At 38.5% G+C, this 14,748-nt stretch overlaps 2 protein-coding genes across 19 annotated transcripts in view; one reads left to right on the top strand and one right to left on the bottom strand.

Annotated features, from left to right (window-relative positions):
• MED12L (mediator complex subunit 12L) overlaps nucleotides 1-14,748 on the top strand; it is a 313,410-nt gene that overhangs the window by 254,059 nt on the left and 44,603 nt on the right. For all 14 annotated transcript variants that reach the window (XM_074333588.1, XM_074333592.1, XM_074333601.1 and 11 more), the window contains 7 exons: nucleotides 1,588-1,787; nucleotides 4,697-4,885; nucleotides 6,154-6,228; nucleotides 6,343-6,533; nucleotides 7,308-7,469; nucleotides 9,392-9,503; nucleotides 12,055-12,144. In XM_074333588.1, the coding sequence (XP_074189689.1) occupies nucleotides 1,588-1,787; nucleotides 4,697-4,885; nucleotides 6,154-6,228; nucleotides 6,343-6,533; nucleotides 7,308-7,469; nucleotides 9,392-9,503; nucleotides 12,055-12,144 (1,019 nt within the window). The remainder of the gene's footprint in view (nucleotides 1-1,587; nucleotides 1,788-4,696; nucleotides 4,886-6,153; nucleotides 6,229-6,342; nucleotides 6,534-7,307; nucleotides 7,470-9,391; nucleotides 9,504-12,054; nucleotides 12,145-14,748) is intronic.
• Nucleotides 1-14,748, bottom strand: part of P2RY12 (purinergic receptor P2Y12) — a 48,966-nt gene that overhangs the window by 32,977 nt on the left and 1,241 nt on the right. The window lies entirely within an intron of this gene.

Here is a 14,748-nt window from a genome sequence, read left to right as displayed (position 1 = left end):
GATCACTGAACACCGTTTGTTCTGTCGTCTCTATGATTTTAGGAGGTTCTGGAACAGCCTCCAAGACCCCTGTCATCCTAACATCTAAACCAACTGAGGATCTCCTAGTCTGGGACTGGCAGAGGTCTTTGTTTCTTTGTTTTTGTTTTTGTAGAAGTTTGAATTTACCTACCTTACCATGTCCTAAACAATGTTCTCTCAAGTCCTATCCACCAGGATCTGTTTTGAGTTAGGGAGATAAGACTGTTTTATAGAATTCGGTCTATAATTTCTCTACTCATTTAAATGCAGGTATAAAAATAGTTGCTTATATTACCAAAGGTTGGAGCAAGCATGCTAAACTTTGATACATGTAGAACTTGGTCTTTCTTTCAGCTTCTGAAGAACTCTGTTGAGTTAAATAAACTCCTGTGGGTGAAATGAAATTGGTATTCCTTGTATGTATATTTTCATGAGAAATGTATGATGATATATAGTAAGATATTGATGAGTTTAAATGTTCTGTTTATTCCTCCCCTCCTCTTAACGGTTTTATAAGTAAATATTCAGCAAGCCATTCTGATTTCTCAAAAGTTTTCAGCAGAGTCAAAACTTTTTCTTGGTTGACCTGTGGGTTTTAAAAGGCTTTTTGCACCGACCTGGGCTTGGTTTTGCTCACACTGAGGCAAGGAAGGCCTTCTCTAAACCCGTTTGTTGGTTCCAGGAAATTTTCTCGCCCAAGACTTATGATCCTGCAGGTAAACAGGCAAAAGTTTGGAGGGTCTGATGTCATTTGGCAATCTTTATTACCAAATTATTTTATTCTTTCGCCTTTAAAATCACAATTACTTGTCTTTCACAGCTAGAGGAGATTTCTCATTTTTGGATACTCAACCATTCTGCTCATTTTTTCCCCTAGAACTTTGTTGTAAGGAAAGCACTTTCCTGAGCTTCATTTCACTTGAGTATATTAGAGATTGATTAGGTGAAATTTTCTAATTTGGATGTTTGCAGAGAGGAAAGTGAAAGACATGGGTTATTCAATGAATGCCCTATTTTCCAGGGCTTCCTTAGTATGCACTGCCCTTTTCCATTCCCAGGGAAATAAATCTCTCTTGTCAAGAAGTTGATAGTAAGGTGGGCTAAGGCAAAACTTTTCTCTTGACCTATGGATAGAAAAATAAGTCATTGTAAGAGAAGAAATGGAAAAGGGACATCTAGAAGGGTGAGTAACCCATTTTTTCCTTGTCTATAAGTCAAATTCATTTGAATACATTTGTGCTTGAAATATTGGTGAAATCAATGTTCTGTGATTATTAAGTATGATTCATAATGGTCTTTTTCAAGTTTGGTGAAAGCGTACTTAATTCTGTAAACAAAATAAGGATTGAGTCTTGAACTTGCTCTTTTTTTTTCATGTCTGATGAAACTTCTCTGGGTTCTCTCATTTATTCTCTTGATCCATTTTCACTATTGCTGAACAACTGGCCATGCAATAATGATACCACTCACAGCTTTAAACCCCTGAAAGCGTGCTTTATTTACGTCTCAGATATTTGGCAATATTTTGAAGTTGTATGATTTTGCTTTTGTGATTCTGTTATTTAGGAGATGCCAAAATTGGCAATAACAATGTCAGCTCTTTAAAGAATGATGACTTCACCATGAGGACTCTACGGCGTGATGGGAATGCTGATGAGATCTGGGCTGCCTCACAAAATTCAAAATCCTGTGGGAAGAGCATTTCCATAGAAACTGCCAATTTAAGAGAATATGCTAGATATGTACTGAGGACCATCTGTCAACAGGTATTCAGATTTAATTTGCCTTTAACTCTGAATCTGTAATTGTTATGTTGGAGAGAGATTCTCACTATTGTATGCAACTTGTACATAGGTGGTACTTCTTTTCCTGCTAACTTTAATTTTAAATAATTTCAAATTTGCTGAAAAGTTGCAATAATGATAAAGAACTCTGGTATATCCTTTAGATTCACTAACTTTTTACGCTTTGCCACGTTTGCTTTATAATTCGATTTGTGTGTGTGAATGTGGATACATATCATTTAAAATTTTTTTGCTGAACCAGTTGAGAGTAGATGGCATACATTATTCTTTTTTACTTTTTAATATGTCAGCTTTTATTTATTAGTATAACCAAACTACAGTTATCAAAAATCAGGAAATTCAGCATTGGTACAGTAATTTTTTCTCACCTATAGGCCACATTCCAATTTTGTCAATTGTCCCAATAATGTTGGATTTGTCTGAAGTTTCCTGTAGATTAGCTTCAGTTTATGCATTCCTGGCCAAGATACTACAGAAGTAATGTTGTGTTCCTCTCAGGTAATCACATCTGAAGGCACATGATGTCCATTTGCCCCTCATTGGTGATGTTAATTTTGATCAAGATGTCTCCATTGTGCAGTTTCAAGATTTCTCTACTGTATAATTGTCATGTTTTCCCTTGAAATGAATAAACAGTCTTTCGGGAGACACTTTAAGACAATGCAGATATTCTGCTCCTCATCAAACTTTCTCACCTCCCATAGAGCATCCATTGTGATTCTTGTTCAAACCAGTCTTGACTATGATGGCTGCAAAATGTTGATTTTTTTTTCTCCTAACTCCTCCACTCCCTCCACAATTATCAGTTTGCATTCTTATCTAAGGAAGAGCCTACTCTTATTTATATTTATTTATTTTCCATATAGATTACAATGTACTGTCCTTAGCTATTTTCATGTGCAAACTGTCCTAGATATTTCCTGTGCAAATCTTAACATGCCTGCTCTTGTGTTATTTTGACACATTGCCATCTTTCCTTTTTCTTTTCTTTTCTTTTCTTTATTTAAAACTTTCTGGCTCCTTTTGTACTTTCCCTGCCCCAGACCTAGAATTACTCATTCCTCCAAGGAACCCTGGTCGTCTTTAGTAGAGGATGGTGTTTATAAACCAAGATCAGGGTACTATGTGTGCTCATTGCTTCTGGGCCCTTTCAGCAGACAGAGCTAAGAAAAAAAGGAAATCTAGATGTTATTCATACATAAATGTGTGTGTGTGAATCATGAGTTCATACTGATACCTCCAATTCCAATCCAGCCCCACTGAGTTCTTTGCATCTCCCACTCCATATTAATGTCACCTCCTTCCCCAGTCAGAACCCTGATTCCCAGAAACACCAACCTCTTTCCTCATTGACTGAATTCTATAGTACACCTGCAGTAATTTCAGAATTGCTGTACCTATTCCACTAGGACAAACAAGCCTCCTTTGAAAAGGAGTTGAAGATCTGTTTGTAATCCTTCCGTAAGTGTTTACATTATTATGTTCAGAAAGTTATTTGGACTTCTTCCTTCAGTGTGGATATGTTATTCATCTGAAATAGAATTGATTTCATTTGTTTCTGCCTGCATTCAGTTTAGATTTCCCTTTTTTTCCCTAGCTCTGTCTTTGGAATAGCGTGTTTCCACAAGTCACCTATGCAGAAAGGTGTACTCAGAGATGTGTCCTCTCTCCCTTAACCTTTCCACCCTTTGTCTCTCCCTGCGCTAGGTGATCAATTTCATTATTTTCCGGTTTAACTTTTCCTTTTTTTTTTAAATTTCTCCTTTCTTATGAAAAACAAAACAAAACATGGCATACCATATATTCTCTTTCTCACTTTCCTATAGACATAATGTTGCCAGGGTCACGTTTTTATCAAGGAATATGGTAACCGTAGTTGAAATTAGCTAAATAGTTATATAGGTATTAAGAGGGTACTGAGCTGTGCTTTGGTTCCCAATTGTGAGTGCACGTTGGAATCACCGGGGGAGTCAAAAACAATTTTGAGGCCTTTAGAAAATGACTGATATCTGGGTCCCGCTGCCTAAGAGGGACTTAATTCATCTGATGTGCGACCTGGGCTTTGGAATTTTAACAAGCTTCCTGGGTGATTTTAAAGGACAACCAACCAGTATTGAGTCACCTGTTAGTTAAGAAACAAGTTTCATTTGAAACAGATCTGGGTTCCAGTGGGGCTCTGGCACAGTTGATCATTTCTGACCTCATTTAGTATAAGCGGCTTCCTTTGAAAAAAATGATGAAGAAAAGGGGATAGGAATTTACATTGGTAGAAACTCTCCAGAGGTAAAATAGCCATCTGTGTCAGTAGCCCTCAAGTTTTTCTATAGTCCTTGACCCAGCAGTTGCACGTCTATGACATTACCCTAAGAAAATAGTTGTACAGAGAAGAGATGTGCACAAATATTTGTTTATAATGGTAACACTATTTATAATTATATGACAAAGGAAGACAATTTTCTGAATGTTGTACTATGTTCTAGTCAATAGTATAATGCATTCCCTAAAAATGATGAAGACGTATTATAATATAGAATCATTGCCCGTATGTGAGCAAGTTGCAAAAACTGATTACAAAACAGATCCTAGAGCAAGGACTCATTTTCCAATTGAAAACACATACCAATATTTCCTTTCTCATTTTGCCGATATTTTTTAAAAATTTTCTTTCACCAAGGTTTCACTTTGTATTTTTAAGAAGTTAAAGTACTAGAACTTTTGTTTTTCAAACTTTTGCCACCTACTTTTTCTGTGAACTGTTTTGTTAATTGGAAGCTTTCTTTCTCTCCCATTGTGTGCCATGAACCTAGTACGTATTACGTATCCACATAGAAAGTCTAGGCCTGCCCGTCTAACTGCTGTATTATTTTTAGGAATGGGTAGGAGAACATTGCTTAAAAGAACCTGAAAGATTATGCACAGACAAAGAGCTTATATTGGACCCTGTGCTTTCCAATATGCAAGCACAGAAGTTATTGCAGCTTATCTGTTATCCTCATGGCATTAAAGAGTGTACCGAGGGGGACAACCTGCAAAGACAGCACATTAAACGCATTCTTCAGGTGAGTGACAATAGTTTAAAAAGTGTGTTTTTGTCATGTGACACATTCTTTATGATTTTCTGTGTTATCGCCACACTTTCTTGCTGGATAGATGTTGGTACTGCAAATTGTATACAGTCATTACAGAAATATTAATGTTTTAAGCCAGTACCATATTTACATGAAAAATAAGCTTTGTTGAGGGATGGTCTTTAAATATCTTATTCAGAAAAGATTGAAATCATTTTGGATAAATGAGTATATTTTGACATAAGAAATGCCTGTCTTAAATTTATTTCCAGTGCCCATGGAGTAAGTCACATTTTTGTATAGTGCTGCCATTCATTTGTGTCTGTCATCAATATGTATAAAGACTTAGAAGCCTTTTGAGCCATATACAAGTTTGCTCCAGTATCCAAAATTAGAGTGTTCCTGTGAAACCTTTTGGAAGCCAAATCTTTTGTAAAGCGAAGAAACATTTATCCTTAATTTATATGGAAACATTTTTGAGCATTCCCAAACCCAAAATTTCACATACACACTATGTCTTTATTTCATTCACAATCGAAATGCTGAATTACTTCTAGTTAAGTGTAGTAGCACTCTTACAAACGCTCTCAGGCTTTTCTGACTACTGAGGACACATCTTGCTAACGAATGCACAGCATAAACCAAATAAAGCACAGATGCTCACAGACATGGTTAAAGCTGTGATAGTTTGATGCTGAGATGCTGTGTGGCTCCCTGGGAAAGAGCTTGGTGGGGCCATCGTGCGGCTTGGGGTGCTCACTGCCTCTGTGACAGCTCGCTCCACAGCAAACGCTGTTTTCACTTTTTGCCTTTTCATTTATTTTATTTATTTTTTGTAAAAGCAAAAACCCTCTTTGGATTGCTTTAGTTTAGCAAAAACAGATACTGAAATAGGTCTTTCGTAAAAATGAAGTGGTGGAACGTGAAGTTTTGAAAAGCAGGGGGAATCCCTATACATCCCTTTATTATATATGATTATTTCCCCCTTTTGCCTCCCTCCCTGCCCCCTTCAGTTCAAGCCGACACGGCAGCACACAGTAGCCCATGGCAGCCGAGGAGCTCACGCCAACCTCCAGCTGCTCACAGCAGCCCAGCTCCAGGGAGAGCTGTTGTTCACAGTCTTAGCTGTAGAGGGTACAGCTCACTGGCCCATGTGGGAATCGAACAGGCGACCTCGGAGTTAGGAGCACGGTGCTCCAACCACCTGAGCCACTGGGCCGGTCCACTCCTAATGTCTTAATTCTTTCTATCTTCCCCAGAATCTTGAGCAGTGGACACTGAGGCAATCCTGGCTAGAACTTCAGTTAATGATTAAACAGTGCCTGAAGGACCCTGTGAGTATATATTGAAAGCATGTATGTGTATACACTTTTATGAAACGCAAAACCATGTTGACGTTTGAGGATAAAGTAAAACATGCGTGCTAGTTTCCTTCTGTCTGATTCTAGGGCTCTGGCTCGGTAGCTGAAATGAACAACTTACTGGACAACATTGCAAAGGCAACCATAGAGGTATTCCAGCAGTCTGCGGACCTTAACAACAACGCCTCCAATTCCAGTGTGGGCCTCTTCCACCCAAGCGGGATCGGTAGTACTGATACTAGTAGCACGAGACAGAATGGAATAAAGACCTTGCTAAGGTATTTTTTTCTACTGTTTTCTTAAGCTGTTATTAACTTTTCACATGTAACAGTGCGTTTTATTTGCACAGTGCAGTTATTTTTTTGAATAAAGCTGCAGGAATGTAAAGAAAATAATTACTTGTGTCAGTTATCATTATTTAATAAGGTGGATGATGTCGTAGTGTTCTAAATATTAAGTTAGTCAGGCCGATACTCCTTGGAACCACAGGTGACATTCAGGATGGATTAATTTCTTTAGTGTCCCCTGAGGCTACTCTGTTCTGTGGTATTGATTATGTAGGAAACACTTTTTTCTGTCTTGTTTATTAATTGGCAGTTTTGCACAAATGATAATCCTGAAAGGCAGATTAACTTGTATTTCGTCATTTTGGTGTAAAGTATAACTAGTGAATTCTAACACTGTAGAAATTGATTATTAGTATGCTTAAACATAATCAGAACATTTCATATCTTAACCATAGCAGAAATGTGTATTATTGCTTGTTGGACAAAAGGACTATTATTAATCAGAGAGCCAGAATCCTTGAAAAGCACTTTAATAGATTTTTTTTTTTTAAAGCTTATAGTATCCTCCCAGAACTGCACCTTTTATTACCTTCTGTAAGCGTGTGCACATATCCACTACTTGACAAGAGGAAAGATAATATAGAAATAAAAGGGACATTTTAGAGTAAGCATTATATCTGGTGCGTAAAAGTGGAGTTTCTTTATGATTGAGGGAGCAGAGAAAAAGGATGTCTCCTTGGGTGTAACACCTGTTTCTGATTTTAGTTCCTCTGAACGCAGGGGTGTATGGCTGGTGGCCCCCCTCATCGCCAGGCTGCCGACATCTGTGCAAGGACGAGTATTGAAAGCTGCCGGGGAGGAACTAGAGAAGGGACAGCACTTGGGTTCTTCTTCAAAAAAGGAAAGAGACAGACAAAAACAGAAAAGGTATGGCTGGAAGGTGTGTCTCTTTTCTGTAAGATTCCCAAGAACAATTGAGAAAATCTAACATTCTGCAAACATACATGGTCACTGTACCCCCACATCTACTGAAATTTTGTTCTTAAGTGGAATTGAAAATAATTTGCTAGGCAAGGTGCTGTTCCTAAAAAGTTCCAGGTTATAATATTTACTACACTCATTTTCAGTTCTGCCTATATACCCATATCACTGCTGAACTGTTAAAAATACTGACTTCTCAGCCCTACCTCATAGTTACTGAATCAGATCTGGATATCCATTTGGTCCCTGTATTTTACTTATAATTACTTTTCATTTTTTGATTACTTAGGTATTTATGTTTAAAATACATACAATTATTTGTAATTCTGTCTTGTTGGACCCTGAAATAGTTTCTAATATTTTTAGAATTTAAGGCTCTTGTTCTAGACTAGATATTAAAACTTATAAACCACCAAGTTTAATGTTCTTTTTATTTTATGCCATAGAAAAGATACAAAATAATTTTATTTAAAAGCCGTCTCTGTCACTGAGAAAGATCAAAACAACACTGAATGTGAAAACGTGATGAATTTAGCACCACAAGAGTAAAGGGAAATAATGATAATTTCTTCTATTTTTAAAAAATTCTGAACATACAGATTTTTTGTCCCCTAATTAATAATATTTCAGTTGCTGCCATTTATCGAGCTCTTTTGAAATGCTAACCCCTATATAAAATTCATTTCATACGTACTTGAACTTTTTAAATCTCTCAGCAATCCTATGTGGTTGTTGCTCTCATTACACCCTTTTTACAGATGAAGAAACTGATGCGCTGAAAGATTAAGTAAATTTCTTAATTAAGGACGCACAGCTATGGAGTTAGAAAGCCGGGGTTTGCACCAGGTGCTCTGGCTTTGAACCTGTGCTCTAAAATAAAGGCACATTTTGGTAGAGACCTCGATTTGCATATATTTTGTTTGTGACCTGAATTTTTTGGCATCTTTGCCAGCGTAGTTAACCAACCAGATGACTCCATTTAATTCTCAAAGTTTATCTGCTGACATGTGATTGTATGAACATTGCCTCACTTGTCACAGAGAGGACAGATGGTATTACAAAGTTTCAAGATGGCTGTTTCCAAGTCAGTCTCTCTCAGTTTTGCTGGTGTAAAATGAAGCAGACTGAAATATTTGGCCTCGATCTCTCAAGAAAATTTTCTTTCCAGTATAGCAGTTAGTCTGTCAATATGATCTGTTAGTTGTTCTCTACTAATTGAAAAACATCTTTATAAAATGCCAATGTAAAATGGAATTTCTCCCAAATGTCTTAAAACCCCTTTACCAGTGGAGGCTGTGGGATGTGGTTGAGCTGTGCCCTGCAGGTCACTAGACGTCACTGTCCTTGAAGTCCTCAAACCCGGGTGCTAATCTTAGCTCTACCAATAAATACCCCACTGTTTGGTCTTGAGGAAAGAGGTAGAAATAAAACAAGCACAACAATCATGAGCCTGTTTCCTGCACCCTAAAATAAGTTTTTTGTGAGGGAGATTTTTTATTTTATTCTGTGTATGCGGTGATACTCCTTCTGATGTGTTTAAATGCAGCTTACTGATGTAAACTACAAATTCTCCTCTCCTGGCACTCCCCCTACACACTCATCTGCAGTTGTGAATTTATCCTAGTTTGGGGAAAGCCTTCAAGGGAAAGAGAGAATATTAAATTATTTAGAAGCATTACAGTGGCTTTTAATCTTGTTAGTAGAGATATGATTTAACTTTTCAAGTAGTCTTTGGCTATTTACTCCTCCTCTCCATTTTCCAAAAGTAAAATAAATAAGAGCCAATAAGCCCAGGGCAAGAAATCAATGCTGCACAGGAAGTAATGCATTCTTTCTAACTAGATCTGCCGTTATTACTTCCTTTCTAGTATGTCTCTTCTGAGTCAACAGCCATTCCTCTCACTGGTCCTTACCTGCCTTAAGGGACAAGATGAACAACGAGAAGGCCTCCTAACATCTCTCCAGAATCAAGTTAATCAGGTAAAGTATAGTACAGTATTAAGCCAGGCAAGTATTTTTCTAATGGCATTAATTCGTTTTCCTTCCAGGTAAACTAATAAGGGCACAGCGTGTTTTGTTGCAGGGAGCCACAGTTCATGTCCTGTTCTCCTACCTGTCATTCTAGTCACCAAAAGATGAGCAGTTTTGTAATATTACTCACGCCTTGGGTACATGTCTATAGACCACAAAAGTAACATATTGTGTATTGCACATAACTTTGACGGATCTGCTGCTCTCCTGGCCCTGCCTCACGGGAGAGATGCTGGTGCCCTCTGTGTCACAGGAGGCATGGCAGGAAGACAGAGGAACCTGTATCCAGGTCCTCAACCTGGCTTCCACATACCAGCCAGGGTCTCAACTTGAGCCCTATAGGTTCAGAAACTCAATTTTATTTTACTGCCAGAGCCAGACCTAATGGCAGTCAAGTGCACAAGATGCTCATTTACAAGCCAGAAGGCATTTGGGCTCATTTACAAAGAATTTGGACCTTGCCTTTCCACCAGCCACAGTTCTCCTGGCACTGGTGTTCTCTGTATCACAAGGAAACTGAGTGACCACATTAAAATCGCAGGTTGTGGGATCGAGCAGAGTGGGTAGATTGGCCGCCTGAGATGTTTATCCCGCTGCACAGCCTAATGGAGCCCCGCGGTGGTGCTGTGGTTCTGTGACACCATGTCTTTTCCTTGACTGGTCCTGGATGAACATGAATAAGGACCCTTTACCTTATTTGGTCCTGTCGTCATCTCCTGAATTTTGGATATGAGAAATCTGTTCTTACAGAGCAACCAGAATGCTCCTTTTTGAATGTAAATCCCATGTTTCTCTGATGCCCAAAATGCTCCAATAATTCTTATTGCACCGAGAATAAACATTCAGGGTCTGGGCTTACAAGGCCCTACGTGATTTGGCACTGGATGCCGCTTCTACTGTTCTTCCCACCAGTCATGGCCCAGTTTACTTCACTATTTTCACAGTGGCCATGTTGCTGTTCATTGAACTTGCCAACCAAATTATCAGTGCAGTGCCTTTGAATCTTTTCTTTCCTTCATCTGAAAGGCTTTCTTCCTGGGTATTAGCGTGCCGTCTTCCTCACTTTATCAGGTCTCTGCTGAGATGTCACCTCCTCAGGGAGGGCCTCCCTGATCACTCTCTGAAAATATGACTGCGCTCATTCTCTATCCCCTTACCCAGTTCATACCACTTGTTACACTTCGTGTTTGTCCTGCTATTTGAATGTGACAGCTTGTGTGTTTTGTTAACTGCCTTGCACCCTTAAGTCAGTCTTGACAGAGGGCCACATCTTTGATGAGCTGTGGGATGTGCCCTCCTCTTGCCATGCAATATACTTACAGGTTATCTGTTGGGGCTGGGTGACTTCTGCATGTGACTCATTTCAACCTATTTAGGAGGATTCTTAATAGTTACCACCATATTTCAGATCGTGGCAGTAGGAGATTTTTTTGGTGGTGGTGGTTTTTTGGGTTTTTTTTTGCTCATGTCATCGGATTCTGGGGTGTTGCCCATTTGTGGTTTGCCTTTCCTAAGAAAATCTCCCCTTTCTCAACATCGGTCTGAATCAGTGAGGAAGCATTCACTTCGTAAATTTATGTGCCACTTGATTGGTGTCCATGATGTTGTACTTTTCAACATCAATAATGTGTGCATTATCAAGGAAGACAAGTCTATAAGACAGCAAGCTACCACTCCAATAGAGCACCAAAATTACCCATTTGCCAAGGATCAGAGCATTGTCCCTAGAAATATATAGCGCAGGCCTGATTTAAAATGTACTTCTGTCTATCCACTACTTATCTTTATAAGACTAAGCCCTTGAACCACATGGGGTTTAGGTTCACCAACCCCTGTGCAATATAATTCTGCATGTAACTTTTGACCTCCCAAAACTTTAGTCGTCTCCTGGTAGCCGTGGGTCGTTGATCCCAGGACACCCCTCAGAAATTTGCAATCTGCGGATGCTCAAGCCCCTCATATAAAATAGGGTAGAACAATGCATGACAGTCGTCCCTCCACAATCCGCAAATTTCCAGCCTCGATCAAGAATACCAGTTTTGATCCGCAGTTGCTTGAATCCACAGATGCAAAACTCAGGTTTACAGAAGACCGACCATATATTTGTTGAAAAACTCCACACGTAAGTGAACTTGCACAGTTCAAGCCCATGTTGTTCAAGAGTCAACTGTCTCTTTAAAATAATCTTTATTTTTGTTAATGTTAAACTTGATGGTCCTCTAAAGCATTTTCTAAGACTTAGTCACAGGATAAGTAATTAGGTAAGATTTTTCTTCTCCCACCTAGAAAGGCAACAAACAAAGAAACAGCCAGCTTTCTGTCTGCCTGGTGGCAGGGGAGGACAGCTATGTTTATTAATTTGCTAAACTAAGAAGTTATTCTTGACTGTTGGTAAAAAACTCAATTTAACTTTAAGTATGAAAAAATTCCATTTTAACATGGGAAAGAAGATTTTGGTGTTTTTTTGTTTTTTGTTTTTTTCATTTGTTTTCTGATTTAGATCTTAAGTAACTGGAGAGAAGAACGATACCAAGATGATACAAAAGCACGGCAGATGATGCATGAAGCACTGCAACTCCGCCTAAATTTGGTAAGAGACATTTCTAGTATTTTCCCTCTGTTAAACTTATCTAAATATGAAAATAACTCCAGCTTTCCCCCTTCTATGGTCTTCATCACAGTCTTCATTACAAGGTGAGGCTTTCTTAAGAACCAAGTGGAAGGTATCATGCTACCCGACATCAAATTATACTACAAGACCAAAGTAATCAAAACAGCATGGTACTGGCATAAAAACAGACACATAGATCAATGGAAGAGAATAGAGAGCACAGAAATAAATCCATACCCATATAGTCATTTAATCTATAACAATGGAAGCCAGAATTTACACTGGCGTAAGGACAGTGTATTCAATAAATGGTGCCAGGAAATCTGGACAGACACATGCAAAAATATGAAGCTGGACCACTTCTTTATGCCATGTATAAGAATAAAATGGATTAGAGACCTGAAACCGTAAAATTCTTAGAAGAAAATATAGGATGTAAATTTGCAGATGTTACTCTTAGTAATAATTTTACTGATATATCCCCTTGGGCAAGAGAAGTAACAGGAAAAATAAACATATGGGATTACATCAAACTAAAAAGTTTTATTCACAGTGAAGGAAACCATCAACAAAACAAAAAAGCATCCTACTGAATGGGAGAAGATATTTTTCAATGATACATCTGATAAAGGGTTAATATCCAAAATTTATAAAAAACTCATTCAACTCAACACCAAAAAAATCCAAACAACCCAATTGAAAAAATGGGCAGACGACATGAAGAGACATTGCTCTAAAGAGGACATACAGATGGCCAATAGACGTGAAAAAATGCTCAACCTAACTAACCATTAGAGAAATGCAAATAAAAACCACAATGAGATACCACCTCACACCTGTCAGAATGTCTATCATAAATCAACAAACAACAAGTGCTGGCAAGGACGTGGAGAAAAAGGAACCCTCGTGCACTGTTGGTGGGACTGTAGATTGGAGCAGCCACTATGGAAATCAGTATGGAAGTATCTCAAAAAACTGGAAATGAACCCAGCAATTCCACTCCTAGGTATCCAGAGAAATCCAAAATGCTAATTCAAAAAAACATATGCATCCCTATGTTTATTGCAGCACTATTCACAATAGCCAAGACATGAAAACAACCGAAATGCCCATCAGTAGACGACCGGATTAAGAAACTATGGTACATTTATACAATGGAATATTAATCGGCCATAAAGAAGAATGAAATCTTACCATTTGCAACGATATGGATGGAGCTAGAGAACATTATGCTAAGTGAAATAAGTCAGACAGAGAAAGACAAATACCATATGATCTCACTTATATGTGGAATCTAAAGAACTGAATAAATGGGCAAACTAAACAGAAATAGTCTCAGGGATATAGAGGAAAAACTGAGGGTTGCTAGATGGGAGGGGGGTAGGGATGAGGGAGAGGGGGATAGGATTAGAAAGCACAAATTGGTAATCACAAGATTGCCACAGGGATACGAAAGACAGTTTGGGGAATATAATCAATAATGTAAAGATTCTGTAGGGTGTCCGATGGATACTTGTCTTATTAGGGAGTCCACTCCATGGACAGTGTAGATGCCTGACCATTGCACTGCACATCTAATGCTGAAGCTGAATAATAATGTCAAACATATATAGTCACAGGATGTGGAGTGCAGCATAGGGAACAGAGTCAGTGGAACTGTAACAGCTGTATACGCTGTCAGAGGGGTAGTAGATTGGGGGAAGGGGCTATCACTTTGTGAGGGGTGTAAATGTCTAACTATTATACTGTTTTATACAACCAAAACTAATTTAATAAAGCAAACAAACAAGGTGAGGCTTTCTGCCATTTGCTGTCTGTAACTACTTCCCTGTCTCTCTAACCTTCTGTATTTCTGGCTGCCGTCCTTCCTGTCTGGTCTAAATAACTTCTAGACAGCAGAAGAGCAGAAGGTATTTTAGGCATTGATCTGCCTTTGGCAACTCCCCACCCCCCAGGGAATCTCTCCTTTTTGCTGTGAGCTAAGAGTAGGTCTGTTATTTTGAGAAGAGTGTTAGCCTTTACTATACTTATTTTAAAACCATATTAAAGTGACACTTAAATCATTTTATCAAACTTTGCATCAAATTGATCATAAAAGCAAATCCTACATGGGGATGTTATAGACATTAAAATTCCTCACACATTGAATTTTCCCTTTTTTGATTCCCACTGGACAGGACCAGATGAAGGCTACTCTGATGGAAGGCTTGCCGGATATTTGGCAGTTGTTTCTAACTTAATTCCCACACATGGATGAGTAGACCTGGGGGCCCAGCCTCCTGCTTATCATTACTTCTGTGTTACTGGATGTATCCAAGTGTTATTATAACAACAGGCTTAGACTCAATAGTAATTGACAACATAAAGTGGTAGAGAATCAGTTTATGTGGCTTTTACCTATTTGGATTTAATTCAACTAATATTATATCATAAAACTGGGTATCATGAAAGTTTAGGAGCAACACACTGTTAATTATACTGTTACATAAAAGTAGTTGTATGCAGATTTTCGACTAAGAAAAAGGTCATTGCCCCTAACCCCCACCCCCAATGGTTTCAAGGGTCAACTGTCAAGGGTCAGCT

This window comes from Rhinolophus sinicus, linkage group LG01 (assembly GCF_036562045.2).
Source record: "Rhinolophus sinicus isolate RSC01 linkage group LG01, ASM3656204v1, whole genome shotgun sequence".
NCBI lineage: Eukaryota > Metazoa > Chordata > Mammalia > Chiroptera > Rhinolophidae > Rhinolophus > Rhinolophus sinicus.
This window is presented reverse-complemented; position numbering and strand designations above follow the sequence as displayed.